At 45.4% G+C, this 27,712-nt stretch overlaps 1 protein-coding gene across 1 annotated transcript in view; it reads left to right on the top strand.

Annotated features, from left to right (window-relative positions):
- The window catches only part of SPDYA (speedy/RINGO cell cycle regulator family member A), a 1,164,271-nt gene that overhangs the window by 591,220 nt on the left and 545,339 nt on the right, over window positions 1–27,712 (top strand). Inside the window, exon 5 of the mRNA XM_069608721.1 lies at window positions 8,317–8,402. Within this exon, the coding sequence (XP_069464822.1) occupies window positions 8,317–8,402 (86 nt within the window). The remainder of the gene's footprint in view (window positions 1–8,316; window positions 8,403–27,712) is intronic.

The raw sequence follows: 27,712 nt of genomic DNA, 5'->3' as shown, positions 1-27,712 counted from the left end.
CTGTGGGATCTAAATTTAGTCTTAAACTTTTTAATGGTAGCTCCCTTTGAACCTCTTCATTTGTGCCCATTAAGACTACTTACCTTCAAAACAGTCTTTTTGGTGGCAATAACATCTGCCCAAAGGGTAAGTTACAGGCCTTGTCTTGCAAGCCTCCTCACACTGTCTTTCATAAGGACAGAGTAGTATTAAGAGTGAAGCGTAACTTCCACATTACTCAGAGGATAACCTTACCTACTTTTTACCCTCTTCCGCATCCAGGGAAGGAGGAAGAAAGGCTGTCCAGACTCGATCCAAAGTGTGCCTTGAGATTTTACATTGGCAGACTTGCTAATCTGAGACAAACTGACCAATTATTCGTGGGTTACACAGGTCATAAATTGGGTCTAGCATCACCAAACAAGCCATCTCTAGATCGATCATTTTAACAATTGCAGAATGTTATAAATTGGCCGGTAAAGACCCTCCAGATCACATAAGGGCCCATTCAACCAGGGGTATCTGTCATGCCGTCGGCGTCTAGTCACCGGTGGAGGCTATGGAACACCTGGCGTTGGCGGCGCCATTATGTCGTCCATTGTTTTTCCCTGTCCGTTTCCAGTTTTACCGCTCTAGTTTTTCTCTGTCTTCACGGCTCCACTACTTAAGCACCGCCCACTTCCGGGTTCGGTGCGTTGCAACTTTGTTTCTTCCCTTGTTGCTTGCTCCGAGTGTTTTTTTCCTCCGTGCTATTCCTTGCTACCCTTGGGCCTCCAGTCGGCGTCTCTTCGCCGTTCTCTCTCCCCCTTCCTTTTCTCTTTCTTGGCGCTCCTTCGCCGATCTGGTTCGCCTTTCTTCCTTCCCTTTTTTCCCTTTGCTTCTTGCTCTCATTGACTCCCTCCAACGTCCTCCTTTCCTGGATACTTCCGAGGACTCACCTTGCCTCCCGTCTCTTGCCCAGGATCCCTGCTTCAGTCATCCCCGGATCAGCTGAATTCCTTCGTACCGCTCTCCGGGACTACTGGACCGTAACTTTGTTCTCCGAGGGTTTTTTTTAGCATCCGCTTTTTTCCCTCGTTACCCGGTCCCTGCGGGAAGGAAGCCTCTTGCTTCCCTGCTTGGCAGGGAATCAGGGTGGCTTCTCACCGCGGACGACCATACCTCTTCTCAAAGAAAAAGAAGATTGGGAAAAAGGTCTACCGCCACGACACTTCCCCAGATGACTCAGGTGAGGAGGAAGCGAAGGAGGTAGTGGATATAATTGAAAGGCCTCCCAAGGCTGCGGAGGTTGACAGTTTGCAACGCCAACAGTCAAGAACCATGGCCTCACCTGAACAGGTGCAAGAACTGCTAACAGCCGTCCATAACCTCACTCAAGAGCTACAGGTGGTAAAAACGGAAAACACTACCCTTAGACAGAGGTTGGACCGCTTTGAGCAGTCCCGCAGTGATCTTCCTCCTATGCCGTTATCCTGCGGCAAATACGACGGATCCCCTAACAAATTTAAGGAATTCATGGAGGCTTGCGTGATCTATTTCACGTTTAGACCTCAGTCTTACGCTTCAGACCAAGCCCGCATAGGGTTCCTCATCTCCAATTTGACCGGGAATGCCCTGTCTTGGGCAGCTCCTTTGGTAACCAGTGCCAGTCCTCTCCTTCAGGATTATGCTGGATTCACCGCCCAGTTCAAACTTGCGTTTGAACAACAAGAGACTACATTGGTGGCCAGTGAACAGCTACTAGATATCCGTCAGGGAAGCATGGACCTTTTGTCCTATATCTCCCGCTTTAAAAGGGTGGCTGCTGATGCGGGTTGGCAAGAGAACGCCCAGTACACTATTTTTCGTCGAGGCCTGAGAGAAGACCAAAAGGTTGAGGGCGTTGATGGGACACCCCTAAGCTCCGGTCTTATTACTCATGCTACCTCTCCCATGATCATGAAGGTTCTCCATCATACTGAGACCATCCAATTCGACTTGATCCGAGCAGCTCACTTTCCCGTCATCCTGGGGATTTCCTGGCTCCGGAAGCATAACCCTACTATTGATTGGACCAAGAACCAACTGTCTTTTTCTTCTGGCTTTTGCAAGAAGTCCTGCTCAATACAATCCTTGGTTGTACCGATCCATACCCTTCCGGATCCTCATACCCAGACGGATGTTCGGTCCGTGAACAATATCCCTAAGGAGTGTCTTTGTTATCAGGAAGTTTTTGAGGGTGAAGGTCCTCAAGAACTTCCCCCACATCGTCCTGAGGATTGCCATATCACCTTGGTGTCCAATGCGATGGTACCCTTTGGCCGCATGTTTTCCCTTTCCCTCAAGGAGAAGAGAGTCCTCAAGGACTACCTGGACTCCAACTTACAACACGGTCTCATCCGACATTCCCATTCGTCTGCAGGGGCGTCTCTGTTTTTTGTTCCGAAAAAAGGTTCGGATGAATTAAGACCGTGCATTGACTACCGGGGTCTAAATCAAGTGACAGTAAGAGACCGTTACCCCATGCCTCTCATGAAGGATATCCTAGAGGCGGTGCAGGGAGCACAAGTCTTTTCAAAGATCGACCTTCGAAGAGCCTACCATCTTCTACGCATCCATCCTGGGGACGAATGGAAGACTGCATTCCGGACTCCGTTCGGTCATTACGAGTACCGTGTAATGCCATTCGGCTTGGTTAATGCACCGTCTATCTTCCAGCGCTTTATGGACAGAACGTTCTCTGATCTTCTTTTTCACAGTGTCATAATCTACCTCGATGACATCTTAATATACTCAAAGACCGCACAGATCCATAGCACTCATCTCGTCCAAGTTCTTAAAAGGCTACAGGACCACCATCTCAAGGCCAATGTAGAGAAGTGTGTCTTTGGAGTTTCTCAGGTGATCTACCTTGGGTTTATCCTTTCCGCGGAAGGCATCCGCATGGACCCAGCTAAGACAGAAGCTATTTTGCATTGGCCTACTCCGGGATCAGTTAAGGAGATCCAAAGGTTCCTTGTCTCTTGCTCCTTCTGCTGTCCCTTCTGTGGACTCTCTTCTCCTCACCTTGCAAGAAGCCCATAAGACTGCCATCGATAGTCTACGGGCAAGTAGCCAACGCTATTGTAATCAGTCTAACCCCAAGCGCTTACCTTCCCCCGCTTGGCAAAGGGGGACTAAGGTATGGTTATCCACCAAATACCTCCCGCGTTGGCTTCGCCCCTCTAAGTTGTCTCCCAGATTCCTGGGTCCTTTTCCCATACTGCGCAGGATCAACCCTGTTGCCTATCGGCTTTCTTTGCCCAAACACATGCACCGTTTACATCCTGTTTTTCATTCCTCTCTCTTGAGGGAGTTTAGACCAGATCCCTATCACCGCTCCATACCGGCTGTACCGTCCCCGGTTGCTTTGCCCCCGGAGGAGTATGAGGTGGCCTCCGTTTTGGACTCCCGCTTGCGGGGCGGTCGCCTGGAATACCTCATCCATTGGAAAGGTTACCCCCACTCTGAGGACTCTTGGGAACCTGTCTCCCATGTCCATGCCCCATCTTTGGTTCAGAGGTTCCACCGTCTCTTTCCGGGCAAGCCGGGAAGATTTCCCATTGGAAGGGGGCATACTGTCATGCCGTCGGCGTCTAGTCGCCGGTGGAGGCTATGGAACACCTGGCGTTGGCAGCGCCATTAGGTCGTCCATTGTTTTTCCCTGTCCGTTTCCAGTTTTACCGCTCTAGTTTTTCTCTGTCTTCACGGCTCCACTACTTAAGCACCGCCCACTTCCGGGTTCGGTGCGTTGCAACTTTGTTTCTTCCCTTGTTGCTTGCTCCGAGTGTTTTATTCCTCCGTGCTATTCCTTGCTACCCTTGGGCCTCCAGTCGGCGTCTCTTCGCCGTTCTCTCTCCCCCTTCCTTTTCTCTTTCTTGGCGCTCCTTCGCCGATCTGGTTCGCCTTTCTTCCTTCCCTTTTTTCCCTTTGCTTCTTGCTCTCATTGACTCCCTCCAACTTCCTCCTTTCCTGGATACTTCCGAGGACTCACCTTGCCTCCCGTCTCTTGCCCAGGATCCCTGCTTCAGTCATCCCCGGATCAGCTGAATTCCTTCGCACCGCTCTCCGGGACTACTGGACCGTAACTTTGTTCTCCGAGGGTTTTTTTTAGCATCCGCTTTTTTCCCTCGTTACCCGGTCCCTGCGGGAAGGAAGCCTCTTGCTTCCCTGCTTGGCAGGGAATCAGGGTGGCTTCTCACCGCGGACGACCATACCTCTTCTCAAAGAAAAAGAAGATTGGGAAAAAGGTCTACCGCCACGACACTTCCCCAGAAGACTCAGGTGAGGAGGAAGCGAAGGAGGTAGTGGATATAATTGAAAGGCCTCCCAAGGCTGCGGAGGTTGACAGTATCGCAGCTTCGTCAGCTCTTCAGAGAGGAGTACCATTAAAGGATATTTGTGCGGCTGCCACATGGTCGTCTGCACACACCTTTACAAAATGATATAGCCTGGATTCCTCCACTAGCCCAAGAATCAAAATTCAGAAAGGCAGTACTGCACTCTGTGCCTACGTAATTACTCTATTTTTACTCCCTCCTGATTATATTACTGCTTTGGGAGAGTATCAAGGATAAGGAATACGTGGGAGGACACAATCCATTTGTAGAACAAGTTACTTACCCCTGGTAACGTTCTTTCGATTGGATGTTCATCCCACATATTCCTTATCGCCCCTCCCTACCTACCTCACAGTAAAACTTCCCTTATGGCTACAGTCTGCCCTCCCTCAAGGGTAGTAACTGTCTAACTTAAGATGCTCCTTCGCTTCAAAACGGAACTGAGCAATGGACGCTGCGCATGCTACTTATACCTGTGATGACGTCGATATCGGCATGGAGGCCTCCGAGGGACATCGACTCGACAGGCATCCACGCTCAGCGCCCTCTACTGGGGAATGTAATTTTTTTTTTCAAAGCAGCAAGCTGGATATTGGGAAATATCAACGATAAAGAATACGTGGGAAGAACATCCAATCGAAAAAACGTTACCAGGGGTAAGTAACTTGTTCTTCAGTGTGAGCTACAAGGAATGTTCAAAATTCACTTTTCACTTAAGAGATAGCAATGTGTGTGATTTGCAATAGCAGTTTCAAATTGCAGTATCCCTTTTGAGTTTGGTCTATTAGGTGTTGATTGCGACACCTATTAGCCAAACGATTGCATAAGAGTACAGATAGGGAAAAATGGCATATGATTAGGGACACACAGCTAGTAGGTAGTGTTTGGTCATTTGCCCACCCATGGCCATGCTAATCCCTATGGCCATTCCCACCCAGTTTCTACCCATCTCCCCAAAGAAACTCCTCATGGGAACTCTTTGAGCTTGCTTTAATCAAGCCTTACCATCAAACTTTGCACTCATGTTTTCAAAGCAGTCTTCTGAGAGTTAATGTCTTAATTGGAGTTCTAAACCCTCTACTAATGTAATAAACATGTGTTAACCAGGTCTGCCTTCAGCTGCTCGATGTATAAGCACTATGCATGTCCTTCACTGAAGTCTTGTTAAAAAACAAGCATTGGCAAATCCAACAGTTATGGCTTGTGTATATGTATTAGGCATTTGCCAAGCACTGCTACTAGATGCCCAGGGGCTTGCAACATTTTGCACCTGCACCCTCAATGGCCAATTAATAACTCTAGGGCAATGCCTGGCAAGTGTCGTTCTCATGCCTACTCAGAAGCCCAAACAATTGGCATTGCCAGTGCTTTTTTTCATTGCTTGTTTTCATTGCAAATTAGCACTCTGCATTTGTGAAACCTGTCACTTTGAATACCACTGGTTTTGCATATGCAGCATTCTTCTATACATATGGTCGGTGATTATTTGTTAATCTATTCGTTTCTGGCTTGTGTGTGTTAAATAAGGATGAGATGTTGATTAAAATAAAGAGAAATAAGTAAAACATGGAAAAGCTTATGTAAACTAGTACTTTATTTTTTTAAGTGTATTTATTGGTTTTAGAACATGATTCAAAACAATTATTCGGTTTCATGTGTACGGCTTCGATCGAATACTTGATGAACTGTTCGTTATTTGGCCGAATACTAAATATGCTATTCAGTACACTCAAAATTATTACTCACCACTATTTAGTACCACTATTTAGTACGGGGGAGCTATGGTGGAAAAGTTGAGGATGCAAATGAACCAAACATGTGATTGCCGCCACCATTGTGGAAAATGCCAGAAAAATTGCAGTTTAAATTGTGGCACGATCTTAACTATGGTTTCCTAGCGATTTAAATGGAATTGGGACCCCCCACACTTTCTGCAAAGTTGACCAATAGTCGTATTCATTTAAGCAGATAATATTTGTGCACATTAGTTAACCATTGAAACAAAGAATATATAAATGGGTGTTTTGTATGTACAATTACAGGGTGCAGACTTATATGATATTGTGCACATTTTTTTAATGGGTTGATCACAATGTGCAACTTTAGGGCCTGATATACAAAAGCCTTTTACAATGGCGCAATCCAATTGAAAAACGTTTTTTAAACCCTATCCTTACTCTTTAGCGTCTTGCTATTAGAACAGCACTATATATTGGCAGCCATGTCATAGTATGCACTTTTCACAAAAGATGAATAGCCATTTAGCCAGAATCACTGATAAAATATTTTGCACACCTTCCACGAAATCTAGCTCCCCCCCCCCCTGCTGTCTCTGCAAGCTCTCCTTCTTTCGGGAGCAAGTGGGTTTGGGCTTGAAGAACTTATGCCTCTCCTGCTTTCCCTGAGAACTCTTCATCTGCCACTCAGAGACTAACTTCTTCTTTTTGAAAACGCTGCAGCACACTTATTGGCATTTACCATTTCGACACTGTAACAACAACCTTAGACTCTGACTGGAGGTGGACAGGAGCAGTGTCTCCACTTCTTATCATATTTTAGTATCTATATGATCAGAAGAGGAGACAATGCCCTGTACCTTCTCCCGAAGTTGGTCTAGGAAGTCAGTACACTGGCAAACCAAGAGAGAAAATGGATCCTCCTAACCTCTATGCTCAGTCCCAGTGCTTACTGCGTCCTCCTTTCCACTCTGTGCCTCCCTGCTGGATCCTTGCTAGGTCGGCACGTCCATATTTTGGCCCAGTTGAAGCAGTCACTTTGCTGCCATCCGCCACCTCTGCATGGATGCCCCAAGCAAGGCGTGAAGCCGGCAACCGGGTTGAATATGTTATTCCCATGCCCCTTGCTCCTACTAACTCCCTCCACCTTCACATAACTGCAGGATTGGCAGCGAGTTCCGATACTTCCCAGTCGCCTGTACTTCTCCAAAGAACAGACTCGGCACAGAAGCGCCATGGTTTTTGCATTCCAACACTGCCTAGAGAGGTTGTGGGACTCATCCAGATATTCCCTTTTAGTTTTTGCTAGTAGGTGGAACTACAAGCAATGCCTATAAAACAAAACTATTGGCATGGGAAGTGAAGATAGGAGAGAGGGGGGATTTGAGAAGAGACACACAGCCTGTGGATGCTGTCTGGCTCTTTGCACACTTATTTATGCCCTATGGTCTTACTAAACCGTATGACCAGTCCCACCCACTACCCGCTCCTGCCTGCCCAAAAACATGATCTCTTTGAGAAAGCTCTATGCTTTTAATGGTATGTTAATGTTATTTCCAAGCAGTTTTCTCAGAGGCAATGGCTTACTTACAGCTGTACACCAGCTCTTTTTGTTAGGAAAAAGGCTTAACCAAGTATGCCTTCAGCCACTTGGTTTATAAACAATATGTATGTCCTTGAATCTGTTCCTTGTACTTAATTCCTGTTAAAAACAAGAACTGGCAAGGCCAACAGTTTTGCAGTTTTGTGTCTTGTGTAGACATTAGATAGGTATTTACCAAGCACTTCCATGATGTGCCCAGGTACTAACACCATTTAGCAGCTCTTGCCATCTTATGGGCATATAGAACCATCATGCCAGTGCCTAAAAATGCAAATCCTGTGGCACTTACTGTTGGCTTTGCCAGTAAGTGTTAGGGCAGGGAGTGACCCGCATGGGGGAGATCTACTGCCATCTTGCTGCCTGGCCAGCTCACCTGTGCATGCTTTTATTTGACAATTTAAGCTGCACTAGGAAGGTTCTTTGTCAGAAGATTTAGGTTCATGGTTCTTCATAAGTCTGTCTACAACCTTCCACTGATGTGCATCAATTGTGGTCTCATTAGTGTAATTTTCAGTCATCAAGCTTGATAAAATACAATCTCAGATGTTATGTTTAAATAACTGGTTTGCGTATGATGAGCCATAGGAAACACCACTATATTAACAAACCTAACATTTAAAATTGTCCCCTCTTTTGACAGTATCTTTTGGCGATGACCTTTGTTTATTTCAAAAGAGCTGGATTTAGCATAACTGAGCACACCAGAATGAATTTCTTTGTTGCTTTGTAAGTATTTTGCTGGAGTCAATTTTCTGTATTGTGATCTTTTCCAACCTGGTTCGAATTAAGGATGCATTTTTAGTGACTGACCTTATGGAAAAAGAAATGCGTTTATATTCCCCAATGATATTTTCTATGACTATCCAAATGTTTTCCTTTTGTATGTGTATTAGTACCATAAGCACCAGTATTGGCCCTATTTGCTTTTGTTGCTGTTCTGCAAAGTAGGAAATGTCAATATGTAGCACAAGAGGCGTCTTCTCAATGCATAGGTTTTGCCATGATCTGTATTACTAAAATTCACTCGCCCTAAAACCTATGGAGTATAGAGGGGAAGGCACAATCAGCCTTTTGGGGGGAATATATATTTTAGTACCTTCAGCTGGTTAGCAAAAACATAACTATACAGAGCTCCATGTCCTACCCAAAGAAGACAACATGTAGGTAACTGAACTCGGAAAAGCTGTTAAATCCAGCAAGCGGAAGAAGGTTCAGTAACAACTGACCCTGACCAACCCAAACCATACTAAAAACTAAAGAGGTTTGATGTTTTCAAGACCCTGCTATTGTCACATGTTATTTCATACAAGCTTTGTATGGTTCCAGTACTGCGAATGCAATTGTGTGATGTGGTTAGGATGCGTTAGTAGGAACTTAAGGTTACATGGCAACCTAACTAGTTACATACCCTAACCTTCCCCCATTAAGATCCGGCTTCTAACTTAGAAGAGCCTGGTTAGCTGGACATCAAATGCTACCGGGAGTAACTTTTGACTCCATAGGCCAACTGGTGGAAACACAGCAGTCGAAGAAGAGTGCTACAACCCTTCACAGGGGAAGTAAGCACTTTATTGTAGGCAGTGCCACACCTTCGTCACCTTCGCATCAGCCATTCTGTTACTTGCCACAAATTACAGAATGTTGCGCTATCATCACGAGCAAGCACCATGGTCATATATAAACCCACACATACACCATTCATTCACTTCCAACACACATTCACAGTCACAAGCATACATACAAACACCAAAGAAAAGACACAGCATGTTTTCCCCCTTGGCACCTGTAAGAAAATAAAATATACCACTTAATCTTGTAACCGCAAAGTAACCCTTAAGACACTAGAAAACATGTGGTCACAATCATCCCCAACTATCAATGGTTCATCAGTTTTGTGGAACATGCACTTGTTGCGCTTGCATATGTTCTGGGTCATTGCAGCCTGCCGCACAGACCGTCTCACACTCTGCACTTATTTTATACCTACTCGTTCCCTGCACATTCAAAATATCGCCATAAATGAACATCTTGCTTGTTTGCCACATATTTCCCCATTCATATCATTACCTCTTCCACTTCAACTCTTCCAGCATTCGCCCACATGATTTGTAAACACCCGACAAAATCTACACTCTCCCATCAAAAGTATAATTAGCAAATGTATACACACTTTTCTCCGACATAGAATGAGTACTTTTGGCAACCTTTTCACTCATGATATCCTTTGCCACAGCTCTGCACTTCTTCTTTTCTGGCCTTCTCCTTTTCACTGTGAACTTTACACGTGTCAATACCTAGTCGATATCTCATCCATAACAGATGTTGGGGTGGTCAGGGAAGGTCCCAATGATGAAGAGGGGTTTATGTTGCGCACGCCACATTTGTGACTGGGGGTGCAGCAAAGTTGATACGATGTTACAATTACATGTGTATCCAGTGTAATTAAATGTGAGTGGGATGTGTTACTTTAGTGTTACTTTGTGTTCAAGATTCATACACATTAGCGTAGAAAAATAAAGGCCAAAACCACCAAATGAAATATAAACATGATGGTCTGTGGTGAAGTGCCTAGAGGTGGGCGGCGAGGAGTTTCATGAATGCGCATGCGAGGAACGGGACTGGTCACGGGGAACCCACGGTAAAGATTAGACAATATTTATTAAACATGCATGCACACTGAGATACATACATAGGGACATTTTTTATAAATCTACGTGTAGTGTGCCCTCTGTATAAATCTCTACATAATGGCCTTTTATAAATGTATTCAGGTGTTTGTGCAGTGAATTTTAAGTGACTGGAAAATTCTACTTCTGCAAGGTTGGGGCCTGGAGGAGGAGTAATGATTATCCATGCAGATGGGCAGGCATGGAACTGACCAGGGTTTCTGGCCTGCCAGTATCGCGAAAGCAGATGTAATCTCTTTTAAGTGCATTGGAGCTTGACGAAAGGTACCGTTTGCTTTGACCAACAATAAATATGGGGTGAAGTGATGCTCGAGGACAGAGTGACCGATACTCAGGAGTTTTTGTTTCAGGATGTGATCAGAGGTCATGAGTGTTGAATTGGTAGTCATATCATTTAGAATGTTCCAATTGCACCAGTAAGCTGAGGTGCATGAGATGGCTATCAACAGTTCAAAGGGAACCCTGTTTATTTTTCTCTCTCTCATGTTGTTGAAGTACTGGTGCAAACCATGTGAAAATTACATTTAGGGTGAAGGGTTTCAGTCCAGCTAGAACTTGTAATGAATTATGTTTGTAAATGAATGTTTAATTGTGTGATGATGTCATGACCTACCATGGACACATTCTAAAAAGGGGTGTGCTATGAATCTGTCCTGGAGATGGTAGTTAAGCTATCAGTGACCAATTAGACTTGAAGAATTGGAGAAAGATGGAATTCCTTTGTATAGATCTTGACCAATCACATTTGGGGGTGGATTGTAATAAAATATATGGGAGTGTTTTAACTGTTGCAAAAATGTATATAATGTGTCAACGTATGTGGTTTAGTGAGTCTATGGTTTGTTTGACACTACAGGGTCATCTAGCTCCTCCCCGGAGGATTGTACAATAAACTTGCTTTACGTAAAAACTTGCACTCGGTCCTTAAGTGGAAGGCCTGCTTGGGTTAAGATGATTAGGGGCCCATCCAGACATTTGGTTGACCACAAAGGGACCCCAGGCTTTCTGAGACATTGGGGCGCTCAAGTCCACAAAACTCGGTTGTGGCACCTCTCTGCGGGGTCCATTCTTCCGTGCACAGTGAAAAAGAGAGATGTGCGGGCGCCATATTGGTTAATGGCCCGTCGGTTCACCGGAGGCCTGGTACCGTGCTGCAGCTGTTCAGGTTGAATTGACAGAGAACCACATTGGAGCGCTTTGTGTACATGTGAGTGCACATTTGGATGGTAATGCAAGAGGGGAAATAGGGGAATAAAGTTTTTCTTTGTTAAGGGGTTTGGTAAGGGTAAAAATGGAGTGCGTGTGTTAGCCGAGGTTACATGGTTTGAAAGGGTAAATGCTTTGAAGGAATGAGTGAACTGTTTTACGTTGTAAGTCCTTTGTATATATTTTTACCTAGTTTGTTATTTTAGAGGTGTGAGGTAGTATCCTACCCGGCACATCCATTGTGAGGTTTGTCCTGATACCCTTCAGTTTGCTTGTCTGGTTGGCTGGAGCCCTCATCTAAGGGTGAGGTGGCATCTTTTGGTAAATCCACCCGTAAATACCTTCCTAAAGTATGCCCTTGGCACCGTCCATTTTGTATTGACTGTGCAGGCAGAAATCTTGCCTCACATTTCTTTTTTTAAACAAATATATTTACATTCTGTTGAACATGAACAATATAAAGGTGACGCTTGTGCCTTTCGCAGATACAGAATGCCCTTGGATGTTTCATAAAGTTCCCACCCCTCCCTCCTGCCCCAACCGCTCTCCCCTTTGTCCCCCACCCCGGCATGTCCCATATTCACAGCCCAGCCTGTAGGAACCAGACAAATGTTTGTGCAGGAAAGTCCAGGCTGTATTCCAGAACAGGGGACCAGTTCTCAGCAAAGTGGCTGCTGTGACCGGCACCAGAATTTCCCATACTTTTGTCCACCATTGGGGAATGAGGGCACGCTCTAGTGCTTTCCAGGCCTGAGCCAGGGTGATCTTCGCTGCAAACAGGATTTGGTTAATTAGTGTGGATTTTCTCCCCGACTTCGGGTATGAACCCGGAACCCCCAGTAGTATCACCTCTGGCTCTAGCGGAAGCTGGACCTGCATTATCCCTTCTATCGTCTCTACCACCTTACCCCAGAAGGTCTGTGCCCGCGGACCCTTCCACCACATGTGGAAGAATGTACCCATTGTCCTGCACTGCCACCAGCAAGTAGGATCCACTGTGCTCTTGATCTTATTCAACTTGGCCAGGGGTTCGTACCATCGGTACGTCTGTTTGAAGGCACATTCCCTGTTGGTTATGCAGCTCCAGGAGTAATATTTGCATGACCAAATGTCCACCCATGTCTGGTCGTGTATGGAGCGGCCCAAGTCCCTCACCCATTGCACCATGTAGCAGGGTTGCAACAACCACATATCAGGTTGCAGGTGTTAGTAAAGCCTGGATATGTCCCATCGCCATGGGTCTGCTCAATGGCCCCCAGCTCCCCGATTGCCCGCTATTGGATCGATGGATGGACCATCCAGTGCCTAAGCTGGGCATATCTGTATCTCTCCCCTTCCGTCAATGCACATTTTCTCTTGCAGTCAAGCAAGGTCAGAGGCGTCCCCTATTCTAAGAGCTGCGAGATGTGCTGTAGGCCACCTTGCATCCATTTTTTTTATCTGAGGGGAGAACTCCAGGTTATGGCAGATCAGTGTGCATGGGCCCGGTCCCCCCGGGATGCCCATCCATCTCAATGCCCAACCCTACAATTTTATGGTGGTTTTTGTGGATGACAGGCGCCCCAGCCAGTGGGTCCGTGGCATTGCAGAGCCACTGGGTAAGGTCCGGAGCCAAGGGGGAGGGGTAATGTGGCTTGTTCTAGCTTAGCTCTACCCACTTAGAGGGATCCGTTGACACAGACAAGGCGGGTAACTGTGCTAATTTTTCTGCTGCATGGTAGTTACGTAAATCGGGTCCCAACCGTGCATTGCCCATCATTAGCTGTTTGGAAATTCTGGGCCTCTTCCCAAGCCAAATAAATCGGAGGACCTTTTGTTGAAGTTGCATCAGGGGTTCCGCAGGAGCTCCACCGGGAGCACAGCACAGTGATAGAGGAACCTCGGTAGCAAGTTCATTTTCCATTCTGTGATGCATCCCATTAAGGCGATTTCCTACGATTTCCATTTGTCTAGGTCTGCCTCTAGGTCCTTGAAGAGTTGTGGGAAATTTTTCTTCACCTCGCTTTTCTTGGTTAGTTGGAGTGGTGAAGGGGAATCAAAGTAAATAGCTAAGTGAGGTGATTGTGGTACAAGCGAGTGAGTTAAGTGATTGGGGCGGAAGACTAATAAACCAGGAAGGGGTAAAAAGGGGGTTCCTTGAATGGAAATTTTGTGCCAAAGGTTCGACTTTGGTGTTGTATTTTGTGGAAATATTTTGGGGTAAATTGGGTTGGAGTGTGGAGACTCAGTTGAATAATTTGTGTCAGGTACTTACTGGGTATAAGGTGAAGATTCTAAAATACCATTGGCAATGGCTGCGGAAAACTAATGGTAAAATGCTAAATTCTTGTCCTACTGAGGGAACCCATGATGAGGGGATATTGGAGAACCTGCAAACGTTTCTATAAAGTGCAAGGGCTCAAAGTTAGAGAAGCGGTTAAACATCCTAGAGCTATGGAGGGTGTATGAAAAAGGCAGGAAGGCCCATAGTGTTAAAGTCTCAGAGGAGGGGCCAAAAAGGGAGGGTGCAGGAATTAATTTGGCACTGCCCCCATATTGATCCTCTCCTTTATCGCCCGCAGAAGGGTATACACACCCCGAGTTCGAACATTCTGATGGTTACAGGTAACACCTCCATCAGCTACAATCCCTAGAAAATGGGATAGCGAGGAAAGTAAAAGAGTAACTCCTTCAATGGTTAGGGTAAAAGAAAGGTTGAGAATGGAGAGCGGAAAGGGAATAACTCCCCTGACTGCTAGGTTAGCAGAGAGCTTCAGGGTGGAGGAACAAGAAAGAGTGAAGCCGGCAGGTAGAAGAGTAGGTGAAGGGTTAAGAATGTGGGAGAAAGAGGAGGTCATGCCATTTACCGCTAGGCTAGAGGATAGGTTGTGAATGGCAGCAGAGACACAGGAGCAGAAGCATTTGGAAGAAGCGCTGCGATTAGTAGAGGAAAAGGTAGCAATGTTAAAGCGGCAGAGAAATGAAGAGCAGGAAGAAGTGAATAGACGGGCAAAGTACATAGAGGAAGGAAGGTGGAGGCATGGGCAAGTTCTTGTTATGTTGGATAAATCGATTATCAAAGATGTTAATGTGGACCTGGAGGATGGAAATATTGCCATGGGTACAGGGTTTGAGCAGGGAGAACGGGTGCCATCACACTATGGTAGTCCCGAGTATGCTTCACTGCCGATAGAGCTTTCAGGAGAGGTCATAACAGGAGTAGGAGACGAAGGGGCATGGGAACTGGCTGTCTAGCAGGGTGCAGCAGCCCCACCTCCCGCTCCAGTAGTAGTGACAGAGAATACATGGCATGCTAGGACGTGCCCTGGTACTCGCATGGCTGTAGTAAGTAGCAGGGGTGAGATGGTGGAAGCCCCAATAAAAGCGGGTAAAACTCAGTTTCCTTTGCTCCAGAAGGTTCTAGGAAAGGCATATTTTGCCCCATGGTCACACATGGACCGACATAATTTGATGAAGACACTCCTTACTGCAGGGGTGAGGAAGTGGATTTATGCAGGTAGCGATTGAGTTTTTGCGTCAGCCTGTTGTGCCACAGGAGGTAACACCGGGCACCATTGTTGGGATTCTCCTAGAGGCAGTAGTGATCAAGAAGAACAGGGTGGTTCTCTCAGAGACCGACGAGGAAGGCGAAGAGTGTCGCACAGTGCTGTGCATCGATCTGGCCTTTTCTAATGGATGTGTTCGACAAGCAATTGTTCGAAGACCCTGAAGACACAGGAGAGATGGTTTTTGAGATTGGGGTGCCTTGCCAGATAATGATAGAGCAAAGGGAAGTACCACAGACCATGCTCATCATTATAAATACATCGCCACATTGGAAGGAGGATTTGGAAAAGGTGCCGGACCATTTATGGACCAGCAATCCTCATGATGTGGGACAGCTAAAGAGTGTTGAAGCAGAGCGAATACAATTGAAACTTTTGCAATGTTATCACGGGTTAAGCAGTACCCCATGTCTAGAGAGACAGATGAGGGAATTTATGAGACCATTATGGCATTGTTGAAGCAAGGCATAATACAACCTTCTGTGTCCCCATGTTACATGGCCATCTATCCTGTGAAGAAAGTGAAGGGGTCCAGTTGGAGGATGGTCCAGGATCTGCGCCCCCTCAATAATATTGTTGAGATGGAATTTCCGGTGGTTCCGAATCCTGCTACCATTCTCTGTAATATCCCTACTGGGTCGACCCACTTCACTTCACTTACACCCCGATTCTCAGTACCTCACATCGTTTACATATCGTGGTCAGAGATTCGAGCACACTAGGTTGTCCCAGGGGTACTGTGAATCTCCAAGTGTTTTTAATAGGGTGGTTCAAATGGACTTGGGGAATTTACCTGTGTCCAATACAGTAATCCAGTGCATGGACAATTTGCTAGTCTGTAGCACTTCAGAAGAGCAGTGTCGAGGAAATTCAGTAACGCTCCTCACCCTGCTGGTCGGGAAGGTGTACAAAGAAGACAAAGAAATATTGCAGTACTGTCAGACAAAGGTAGTGTATTTGGGGCAAGTGATATCGCCCGGAGGAAAGAAGGTAATCCCAGAGAGAGCCACTGCAGTTCAGAATACACCTCAGCCAGTCACGGTGAAACAAATGCAGCAGTTTTTGGCACTCTGCAACTGTTGTAGATCTTGGATCTTTGACTACTCTCGTTACGTGAGGCCCTAACTGCAGGGACTTAAGGAAGCACAGAAGGTGAAGGGTCCGATAGAATGGTCTGAAGAAATTGTACCTTGCATCCAGGAACTTAAGGCTGCCATCAGCAATGCTCCAGTCTTGATGACCCCGAATTACAAGAAACCATTTTATTTGTTTTCTCACTCAAATGGGCAGGTGAAGACAGCGGTCCTGACACAGCAAACATCACTAGGCCAGAAGCCTTTAGCATAATATAGCAGACTCCTAAACCCAGGGATGCAAGCTTTAGCTTTAGCAGCAGCAGCTTTTACAATTCAAAAGTCTTCAACCATTACCATGGGTTGCCTTGTGGCATTGTATGTGGAGCCTGTGGTTTGTAAAAGTCCAAGTCGACTTTGACGACCCAAAGAGTTTTGGGGTATGAGGTTATTTTATCGAATGCATCGATACATCCTGTACCTGTGTCACCTAGTGAATCCTGCCCTATTTGTGGTTGAGCCAGTGAAACCTGGTGACACTGACAATTGTGCAACAAATGTGGGAGAAGAGGAAGAAAGGACGAGTGTTAAGGAGTATGCTTTGGGGGAGGTTAGGTACTTTTGGTCATTGGGTCCTCGACCATCGATCAGGACACTCGTGAGAGGCATACGGGTGCAACCGTTTTGGGCCTTGTGGATTGGGAATACCAGCTCCGACTGAAGAAACGGTTGCCTTCTCATTACTCTGTGCACTCGGCAGAACTAGTGGCACTTATATAGGCACTAGAAATTAGTAAGAGAAGGCGGTATCTATTTATTCTGACTCTGCATATGTAATCTCCACTGTGCATTCAAGGGTATCAAGGTGGCAGAGAAGAGGGTTTAGGAGTTCTGACTGGACCCCTGTCCAGCATACTGCACTGTTATCCAGACTAATCAAAGGGTTAATCCTGCCCACAGAGGTAGGCATTGTAAAATGCGCTGCGCATACTAACTGTGCTAACTCCATAGCACTTTGAAATTATGCTGCTGACAGGGTGGTGAAGGAAGCAGCATATTTGCCATATACAGAATCCCAAAAAATGGAACCCATGTCCCAGCAGGTACAGTTAAAACCCATATAACTTGTTGTTTCCAACAGGCAACCCCTTTGCACTGCTGTATGGTCCAAAGGATCTCACAATTTACATAATAAATAAAGTATTTGTGTATACAGCTTATACATTTCGAGATTCAATAATTCCTTTTAGAAAGACTCTTTGATGTGTACCTCAGTAACACAATGCAATAGTACTCAAATATTGAAGGAAGGAGTATTTTACTGAGTTTCAGAAAGTTATAAGACAAAAAAACACAAAAAAAACAAGAATTCAATACATCACAAACAATTTAGATTCACCATACAGTATTTGGTGTCACCACTTGATTTTGCCTTTTTTTAATGAACAATAATCAAATTTATAAATGTATCACTTTTCTTTTATATTAAGATAAGCATACAAAATTTGACATGTAACCAGTGATAATTCTCATCAGTGTCCCCACATTAAAAAATGTACGGCCTACGCGTTTCGGATTAAACATCCTTCATCAGGGCCTGTGTAACATTTGTTTTGTCGGGGTAACAATTTCCAAGTTCATCTGTGGTTCTGTAAAAAAATGTAGTAACTATTAGGAACTTAATTTAAATTAGATTCTGCTTAGTTCAAAAATATAAAGCCGTAAAGTTTTCACTAACCTTAAAGCATTCTCAATTGAAGTCAATAATAACTGCTACTTCTTAAATCAATTTGAAACCAAATTCCTCAATTTCCTGTCTGGTACAACCTGCATAACACAATAAGATACAATATATCTCTCTCAGGAGTTGAACCTCCGACATGATGTTACTTACATGTCAGGATTAAACCATTTCAGTACCTGGACTTGCCAGTTGTGATAGGAAGTCCATTTAAATAATTTCTTTGGCCATCAGTAGTAGGGGTTATAAACATACATACTATAAATCTCTCTGACATGTATCCCTTAGTTAGTACAGTTGCTATATCGGACCGTACAGCGTGAACAGGCCTCAATTTGCTCTGTGCGTCTAAGCCGAGAAATGTCCTTGTGGGTTATTTTATGTGGGCATGACCACACGCAAGGCTAAAACACGCTGGACAGAACGTAAGTCTGACATACGTACAAAAAACTTAATAATATTGTCCAATTGGGATGTCTAATCCTCGAACAAGTGAAAATAGAAAGTAGAAGGGGGAACATTAATAAAAAAATCTTACAGAAAGAAATTATGTGGATTGAGAGATTAGACTCCCTCACACCAAGGGGGATGAATTACGAATTTGATTTGATGTGCTTTTTGTAGTTCCACCATGATCCTTGATTACTTCTGAATACGAACGGGTTACTCTAATTGGTTGGTTTGGAGAGACTCAGAGCTATTATGTAGACAAATGATTGATGAAATTAAGACCTCCACTGTGTGTTAAAAACAGGGCTAACGGTCCATAACATTCCAGACCACTGGCTCAGACTTTCCAAGGGGTACGAAGGATATCTGATATGACTAATTGGTTACCAGTAGGTTTTGTGCGTCTATGATTATGAGATTGTGAGCCTATGTAATAGGAGAGACCAATATTACACTTGAATAATTAGTACAGACATCTTGGTTCGGTGTGTTCTTTAACATAAGATTGTGAGCTGTTATGAATGGTCAGGATGTGAATACCACTCGATATTTCAAGATCTGATGGTCCCCACACACCTAAGTACTGTATACTATTTGGACACAAGCGGTCCACGTATGGTCGTATACACAAGTTTCCTAATAATACACAAGCTTTAAATACTGGCGATGATAGGTGGGGACGGAGAAACTGTTTGACCGTTTCTCCTTTATTGTTCCCCACCATCTTGCCTACTTAATGCACACACAGATAGACCGATTATACTTGTGCATTTGAACATGGGGAGAGCCTTCCCCACCAAGCTCCCTGTTTTACACTGATTCAGATACCAGTGCGCATGTGCACATTGTCCTTGGCAACGGATTATATATCTTTCTGCGTTGCAACCCGAGATGGTTTTCCGATTTCCGTGTTGCACACCGCAAAGTTTTCTCTCTACCTAGCTGGATGGTATGTACTTATGAGCACTTAGATGTTCGACTTATCATTATGCATAAAAGCGTAGCACTAGGTATTATACTCCTGTTGAATATTATTTTAAAACACCATGTAGATGCATTTACGAGTTAGACTTTCAGTGCGAATTCAGGCCACTCAGCATTATGTTAACGCTGTAGGGTCAGACATTGTGTCTGTACCAACTAAGGGACACACAGCACGGAAATTTATAGTACTTGTATTTACAATCCCTAGGTTGCTCCTGCTTTGAAATATACATGACAGCTTTCATCTTTACTACTGATATTTAAAAAATCTCTTTAAACAGACTTGCATATTATTCTGCGTTGCAAGCTGAGACGGTTTTGCGATTCCCGTTCTTGCACGCCAGGAAGTTTCCTTTTAACACAGCCTTAAGGTATGTACCCATGAGCACTTTAATGCTCGATTTATTATGATGCGAAAAAGCGTAGCGCTTGGTACTACTCTTTTGAATTGTTTTTTGAACGTGTGTCATTTCAGCACGCTACAGTAAACACCACGTTTTTGTTGCCAGGAGTTAGACGCATAGAGCAAATTGAGGCCAGTTCACGCTGTAGGGTCCGACATAGCAACTGTACTAACTAAGCGATATATGTCACAGAGATTTATAGTACGTATGTTTATAACCCCTAGGTTGCTCCGGCTTTGAAACATACACAACGGCTTCTATTTTCCCTACTGATGGCCAAAGAAATTATTTGAACGGACTTCCTATCACAACTGGCAAGTCCAGGGACTGAAATGATTTAACCCTGACTTTTAAGTAACATCGTGTCGGAGGTTCAACTCCTGAGAGAGATATATTGTATCTAATTGTATTATGCAGGTTGTACCAGACAGGAAATTGAGGAATTTGGATTCAAATTGATTTAAGGAGTAGCAGTTATTATTGACTTCAATTGAGAATGCTTTAGGGTTGAATACTTTACGGCTTTATATTTTTGAACTAAGCAGAATCTAATTTTAATTAAGTTTATAATAGTTACTACATTTATTTACAGAACCACAGATGAACTTGGAAATTGTTACCCAGACAAAACAAGTGTTACACAGGCCCTGATGATGGATGTTTAATCCGAAACACGTAGGCCATACATTAAATGTGGGGACACTGATGAGAATTATCACTGGTCATATTTTGTATGCTTATCTGAATATAAAAGAAATGTGATACATTTATAAATTTGATTATTGTTCATAAATAAGGTGAAAACAAGTGGCGACACCGAATTCTGTAGGGTGAATCTAAATTGTTTGTGATGTATTGAACTCTTGTTTTTTTTGGAGTGTTTTTTCTTATAACTTTCTGAAACTCAGTAAAATACTCTGTCCTCAAATATTTGAGTACGATTGCATTGTGTTACTGAGGTACACATTAGAGAGTCTTTCTAAAAGGAATCATTGCATCTCGAAATGTATAAGCTGTATACACAAATACTTTATTCATTATGTAAATTGTGAGGACCCTACATGAGTGCATAGGGGTTGCCTGTTGGAAACAACAAGTTATATGGGTGTTTCCTTTTTGACAACCTCCACATGCCAGAAGGTAATAACGCATTGCACCTGAAACATTTAAACACACAGATGACCAACTCATTAACACATTTTGAATGCCTGATAATCTTACCTGCTCATGAAAGAATACGATTGCCCACCCATAGGTGTTTTCACGTCACTTTTGTTTCCAGCGGGTACAGTTGCCAGCTCTCTATACTCCCTATACTGTCACAGGTTTCCCCCCTTCTCACCTGTCTGTGATGTTTATTGGAGTTCTTCGGTGGAGTCTTCTTCCGCACAGTTCGGGTCTTGTATAACCCTGTGCGTATGTCCTCGGGATCCAGCGTGCGTTCGGCGTCCCGACTCCTGGGATCGTTCAGAATGTCCGGGAAGTCCAGGAAACGGCGAAGAGTGTACACTGAAAACGAGCACACTGAGATCCGGGATGCAAGAGAGGACAAAAAAGGGAAGGAATGAAAGAGGAGGAATATTAGGGAACCAGGAACCAGGAATCTAAGACGGTAGCAAGAGCGAACTACGGCAGCACACGTCTAGCCACTGCAAGCGGTAGCGTTGAGACACGCAGAGCCGCGGGGCGTGCCTGCTTTATAGAACGTGATGCGTCCGACGCAGAAACTGGCAAACAGCGTTCCGTGTTTGACGGCCATGTTGGGAGTAATGCTGAGTGCAAGCCCCTATGTGTCAGGGACCAGGAAGTCCGGAAGGGACGCGTCCGATGGTTCATGACAGCATGCCTCCTCCGAAGGCCTGTTCCTCTGGGTTTGCCCGTGTGTATAAAATGGTACCTTTTTAGTAACCTGGGTGCATTTAGGTTTGAGATTGGTTCCCAGGTGCGTTCACTGGGAGGGTACCCTTTCCACTCAACCAGATATTGTAGCTGACCACGTCTGTACCTGGAGTCACATATACTGGACACTTTATATTCTAGCTGGTCATCGACAATTACAGGGGTAGACCTAGGAGCAGTCCGAGAGGACTGGACGTATGGTTTCGTTACAGACGTGTGAAACACTGGGTGGATCCTCTTCCAGGAGTCTGGTAGTTTGAGTCGGAAGGCCACTGGGTTAATGATTTCCTTTATGGAAAAGGGGCCATAGTACCAGGAAGCCAACTTATTTGGTCGTAGGTGTCGAGGCAATAGTTTCGAGGAAAGCCAGACCTTATCACCCATTGCATAGGAAGGCCCTGGTCTTCTTTTGGAGTCCTCATAATGCTTGGTGTTAGTTCGGGCCCTTTCAAGGTGTTCTTTGGCTTCCTTGTGCATGTTGATGAGGGTTTCAATCCAGGAGTCGACTGTAGGTACTGGTGTATGATGTGGGAGAATGGATGGTAGAACCGAAGGGTGGAATCCTTGGCTGCAAAAAAAAGGGCTGGTCTTGACAGCCGAGTGATCCGGATTGTTGTAGGCGAATTCAGCTACAGGTATTAAGAGTGACCAATCGTCCTGGACCTTGGTGGTAAAACAACTAAGATATTGCTCTAGGGTTTGGTTCACACGTTCAGTAGCTCCGTTAGTCTGTGGATGATAACCTGAGGAGAGGGCACGTTGGATTCCCAGTATACGGCATAAGTGTTTCCAAAATTGAGATATGTATTGAGGTCCTCTGTCTGATATGATCTTGGAAGGGAGTCCATGAAGTCGGAATATGTGAAAATTCCAGCGAGCTCTGAGGAGGATGGTAGTTTATACAGGGGCGTAAAATGAGCCATGTGAGTGAATAAATCAATGGTGACCATGATAGTCGTGTATCCCGTGGAAGGTGGCAATTCCACAATAAAGTCTGTAGCAATGAATTCCCAGAGCCTTGTTGGCCCGCGTTGGTTGAAGTAGGAGACCCGCCGGTCTCTTGTTATCATGTTTGTTTTGATTACAGACTGCACAGGCTTGGATGTACAGTTGGACATCAACTTTCATTTTTGGCCACCAAAATTGTCTTTGTATTAAACGGAGGGTGGTGGTGATGCCACGATGTCCTGAGTGAAGGGTATCGTGACAGAGGTTCATAATCCTTTGTCGTAGTCTCTGTGTGGGGATGACCAGACCATTATCCTTGAACAAATACCCGTTTTTTGTTCTAAGATTCCATCAATTATTCTCTGTAAATTCCTTCCAGATCTCAGAGGACTGGGTTTGAATCTGAATTTCTTCCAGGAGGCTGATTGCTTGGGCTACAAAAATTGTGTGGGGAAACATCTTTTGGAAGGACCGATCTTCAAGAGTTTTGTAATCAGGACGTCGGGATAAGGCGTCAGTAATTATGTTGTGTGTTCCAGGGACATGATGGATTTGGAACTGGTACTGGGCGAAGAAGAAGGCCCAACGGGCTTGGGGCTTGACGACTATTCCTACATTCCAGAGATTGTAAAACTTGAAGATTCCGATGGTCCGTACGGACCTGAACAGGATGTTTTGCTCCCAGGAGTAGATGACGCCACTCTGTAAAGGCTTGATGGATGGCTAATAGTTCCTTTTTCCAAAACAGAATAATGAGTCTCGCTGGGAGTTAGGGTTTGCGAGAGATAAGCGATGGGGTGTTCTAACTTGTCCTCGAATTCCTGTTTTAGAACTGCTCCGATGGCGTAGTTGGAGGCATCCATATCCACTAGGAAAGGTCGATTAATGTCAGGTAGAGCCAGGATGAGGGCTTGTGTAAACTCTGCCTTCAATCGTTGGAATGCTTCATCTTGGGCTGCTGTCCAAAGAAAGGGAGTATCCTTTTTCTAAAATGTAATGATCGGTTGAACTATCTCAGTAAAGGAAGGTATGAATTTCTGGTAGAAGTTGGCAAGCCCCAGGAAGGATTGAATCTGTTTGACGGTAGTTGGAACAGGCCAGGATAGTATAGCTTTTACTTTTGAGTGGTCCATTCCAATTCCTTCTGGACTAAGGACAAATCCTAGATAGTGAACAGTAGAGACATGGAAAAGGCATTTCTCGGGTTTAGCCAGGATCTTATGTTCACGTAGCCGCTGTAAAACTGCCTTAATATGCTCTTCATGCTTAAGATGGTCCTTGGAGTATATCAGAATATCGTCCAGGTAAACTATGACGAAGAGGAACAGCATATCGGAGAACACCCGGTCCATGAAACGTTGGAAGACCGCTGGGGCATTGGCGAGTCTGAAGGGCATAACCAGGTATTCAAAGTGACCAAAGGGTGTTCTAAAGGCTGTTTTCCATTCGTCGCCCTCCTTTATACGGATCAGATGGTAGGCACCTCTGAGATCCAATTTCGTCGTGAAGACTACAGCTCCTCTCACCGCTTCCAGGATATCCGAGATTAAAGGCAATGGGTAGCGGTCCTTGAGGGTGCATTGATTTAGACCACGATAATCAAGACAAGGCCTAAGCTCCTTAGTATCTTTCTTGGGAACAAAGAACAACAAAGCTCCCGCCGGAGATTTGGATGGTCGTATGGTGCCATTTTCAAGGTTGGTATCCAAGTATTCTCGGAGGGCCCTTTTCTCAGGTTCGGCTAGAATGAACATCCTTCCAAAGGGAATCACGGCTGAGGGTTCAGTATCAATAGCGCAATCTTCTTTTCTGTGAGGGGGTAGGGCCTGAACTATGGCAGTTGAAAACACATCAGTATAGTCCTGATAGGCCTTGGGAACCTGGATAATATTTGAGACTGTGAATGGGCCCTGCTGGTCTGTCAGCGTACCTTCAGAGGATGTCGACGAGGAATCCAGGGATAGACAGTGAGACATAAAATGTTCGGAACCAAGAAACAAGGATCCTGCTGCCCGGTTGATGGATGGGTTGTGCTTCTGTAACCAGGGCATAGCCAGTACCATTGGATAATGGGCAGACTTTATGAAGTCAAATTTGATCACCTCTCGATGATGGTTTATCGAGAGCTGGATCTCTTTGGTTTGTAGGGTTATGGGTCCTGAAGAGAGAGGTCTTCCATCGATAGCCTCTACAGGTTGCATGATGCCTCGAGTTTCATATGGAATGTGGTGGGTAGTGACCCAATCTTGATCTATAAATATCCCCATGGCCCCACAATCCACCAATGCCAAGTTTCTTTATTGGATGGCGATAGAAAGGCCTGCAAGATCACAAGGTTGTTTTGTCCAGGAGAGTTCAAGGATGGAATAGATGTTGAGCAAACATCTCTCTCCCAAAGCTGTGCTCCAACTAGGATCGGGAGCTGGCGTTTCCCGAACGCCGTGGAGGAGCTAAGGGACATTCTCTCACAAGATGTTTATCTGAGGCACAATACATACACAATACATACACAGCCCGGTGTGAATCCATCGCATTCTTTCTTGCAGGGATATGGGTCCGCGGAAGGCCCCCAGTTGCATGGGTTCTGGGTCTGTAGTGTGGGCAGGAGTGGGCTCAGGTTTAGAGGAAGGTTCTATGGGGATCTTTTGGTAAGACACTTTAGTATTTTTCTTTTCTGCCTTCCTTTCCTGGATACGGAAGTCTGTTTGTAAAGAGAGGTCCATAAGAGCCTGGAAGGAACCTGGGCGAGCTACCCTTTATTTCTTCATTCAGTCCTCTTTGAAAAAGGGTAAAGCAGGCCTCCGAGGACCAATCTGCTTCCTTGGCCAGTTGCTTAAAGCATGTCACATAAGTAAGCATATCCTGGGAACCTTGTTGAAAATCCAGTAGGCGTTCTTGGGCACTGTAGACCTGTTCTGGGCAGTCAAACATGGTCTTTAGGGCCTGTACGAACCCATCATAGTCATCCAGGAGGGCATCTCCAGAATTAACTAAGGGCGTAGCCCAAGTTAATGCAATCCCGGAAAGATGAGAAATCATAAAGCCCACCTTTGCCCTGGGGGTAGAGAAGTAGTAGGGCTTAAAGGTAAAGTGGACTAAACACGAATCAAGGAATCCGCGAAGATTTATTGATGAACCATCATATTTATCCACTACTCCGCCCAGCAATACACTTTCCTTGGTCGCGAAATCACGTGACAGGACTAATTGTTTTAATGCGGCATTCTCGGCTTTGAGATTTTGAACTTCTGTTGTTAACTCCTGCATGCCGCACATGAGGTCTTGAACTGCCGCCTCCATGTCCGTATCTGTTTCAGTTTATTGGCGTCTCAATCTGTCACAGGTTTCCCCCCTTCTCACCTGTCTGTGATTGTAACGCTCACCTGATTCCCGCAGAGGCGCCGGTCTTGACTGGGTGAATGCCGTATCTTCAAAGGTGATGTGTAACACACGGTTGGCTCTTTGGGCTGGACCTCTGTGCACTGTATGTCTGACTCGAAGAGTAAGATGTCTGCAGATAGAAAATATGGGATTAATGAACTGGGGTTATTGGGTGCATCTCTCCTCTTCCCTTTCTCTTCTCCTGTAGAACCCCAAAGGTTAACGCCCTCACCTTAGGTAAGTGAACGCCGAGCTCTCCATCTGCCTCGGGGCAGGGTGCCGTAACCAGTTTCATCACTGGATAAGGGTGCAGGCCTCTTGACCTAAGAGGACTGCTGTCCGTCGTTAACTGCACGAACGGTAAGTTCTGGGCACTTCAAATGTCTTAAAAGTCTTTTGTAATGATATCTCTTGTTTTGCAGGGTTCCGGCGATGGCGGATGGCGGGCTGATGAGAGTTGAGGATCGAACCCGCGTGAGGAATAGAAGCGCCTGGAAGCACGTAAGTAAGCGCTTGTAGCCTGCTTCACGATGCGCACTAACTGTCCCTTTTATCTTGCAGGTACAAGTTCGGAGCTTTAGAGAAGCTGAAGGGTGCTGGAATACCCACTGGATTCGGCGTGGGAAGGAGTAATGGCACGTGAGTAATAAAGTTGCCCAATGTCTTTAAACGCACCTTCTTTTGTCTTTCAGATGCGGGATGCAGCGCCGAAGGCCTCCGGAGCGTGCGAAGAGCTGGTAAGCTTTTGTCTTTCAGATGCCGGAATGCAGTGCGAAGACCTCCGGAGCATGCGAAGAGTAGGTAAGCCTTTGTCTTTCAGATGCCGGAATGCAGCGCAAGGCGTTGGTGACAGCCGATGGACCAGGTAAGAGATGCGCTGCCACTGAAGACCGTAGTGCTAACCTGTTCTTTCTTTGTCTTTACAGGTGCTGCTGAAGACTCGATTCCAGGATGGTAAGCCTTTGTTCCCTTAGGCCCAGGATCAGAAGCAGAAGACACGATGAGCGTTCTGCTGCAGAGAATGCAGAATAACACAAAGCAAGATTCATCCATCGGGTGTGGTTTAAATAGCCTCCTGTAGTGCTTAGGTGTCTCCTTCCACAGCCACGCCTAGGTAAGAAAAGAGTTCCTGCTTTCCAGAAGAGTTCCAGTGTTCTGAACCTAGGGAGTGGCTCCTGCCCCACCCAACAGGAAAAGTAGTCCCAAACAGAAGAGGATCAGGGGTTCTACTGGCAGGTAAGTAAGCAGCATGGTCTGCTGCAGGTAAGTCCTTCCAAGCATTATGAGCCCGGCGCTTCCAGCGCTGGGACTGGGCATCTTTATGAGCCTGGTGCCACTGGCGCCAGGACAGGGTTCAAAAGGTCAAAATTGGGACTGGCTGGCACTCGGAACCGGGGTTATGGGTCTGCTTCCAAGGGAGTCGGGCAAGTCCTGATCTTTTGGAAGCAGAGATCATGACAGTGATCTTTATTGGAGTTCTTCGGTGGAGTTTTCTTGCGCACAGTTCATGTCTTGTATAACCCTGTGCGTATGTCCTCGGGTTTCAGCGTGCGTTCGGCGTCCCGACTCTTGGGATCGTCCAGGATGCAAGAGAGGACAAAAAAGGGAAGGAATGAAAGAGGAGGAATATTAGGGAACCAGGAACTAGGAATCTAAGAAGGTAGCAAGAGCGAACTACGGCAGCACATGTCTGGCCACTGCAAGCGGTAGCATTGAGA

Source organism: Ambystoma mexicanum, chromosome 4q (assembly GCF_040938575.1).
Source record: "Ambystoma mexicanum isolate Mex_15411 chromosome 4q, UKY_AmexF1_1, whole genome shotgun sequence".
Taxonomy (NCBI): domain Eukaryota; kingdom Metazoa; phylum Chordata; class Amphibia; order Caudata; family Ambystomatidae; genus Ambystoma; species Ambystoma mexicanum.
The sequence above is the reverse complement of the archived record's forward strand: the minus strand, read 5'-3'. Positions and strand labels throughout refer to the sequence as shown.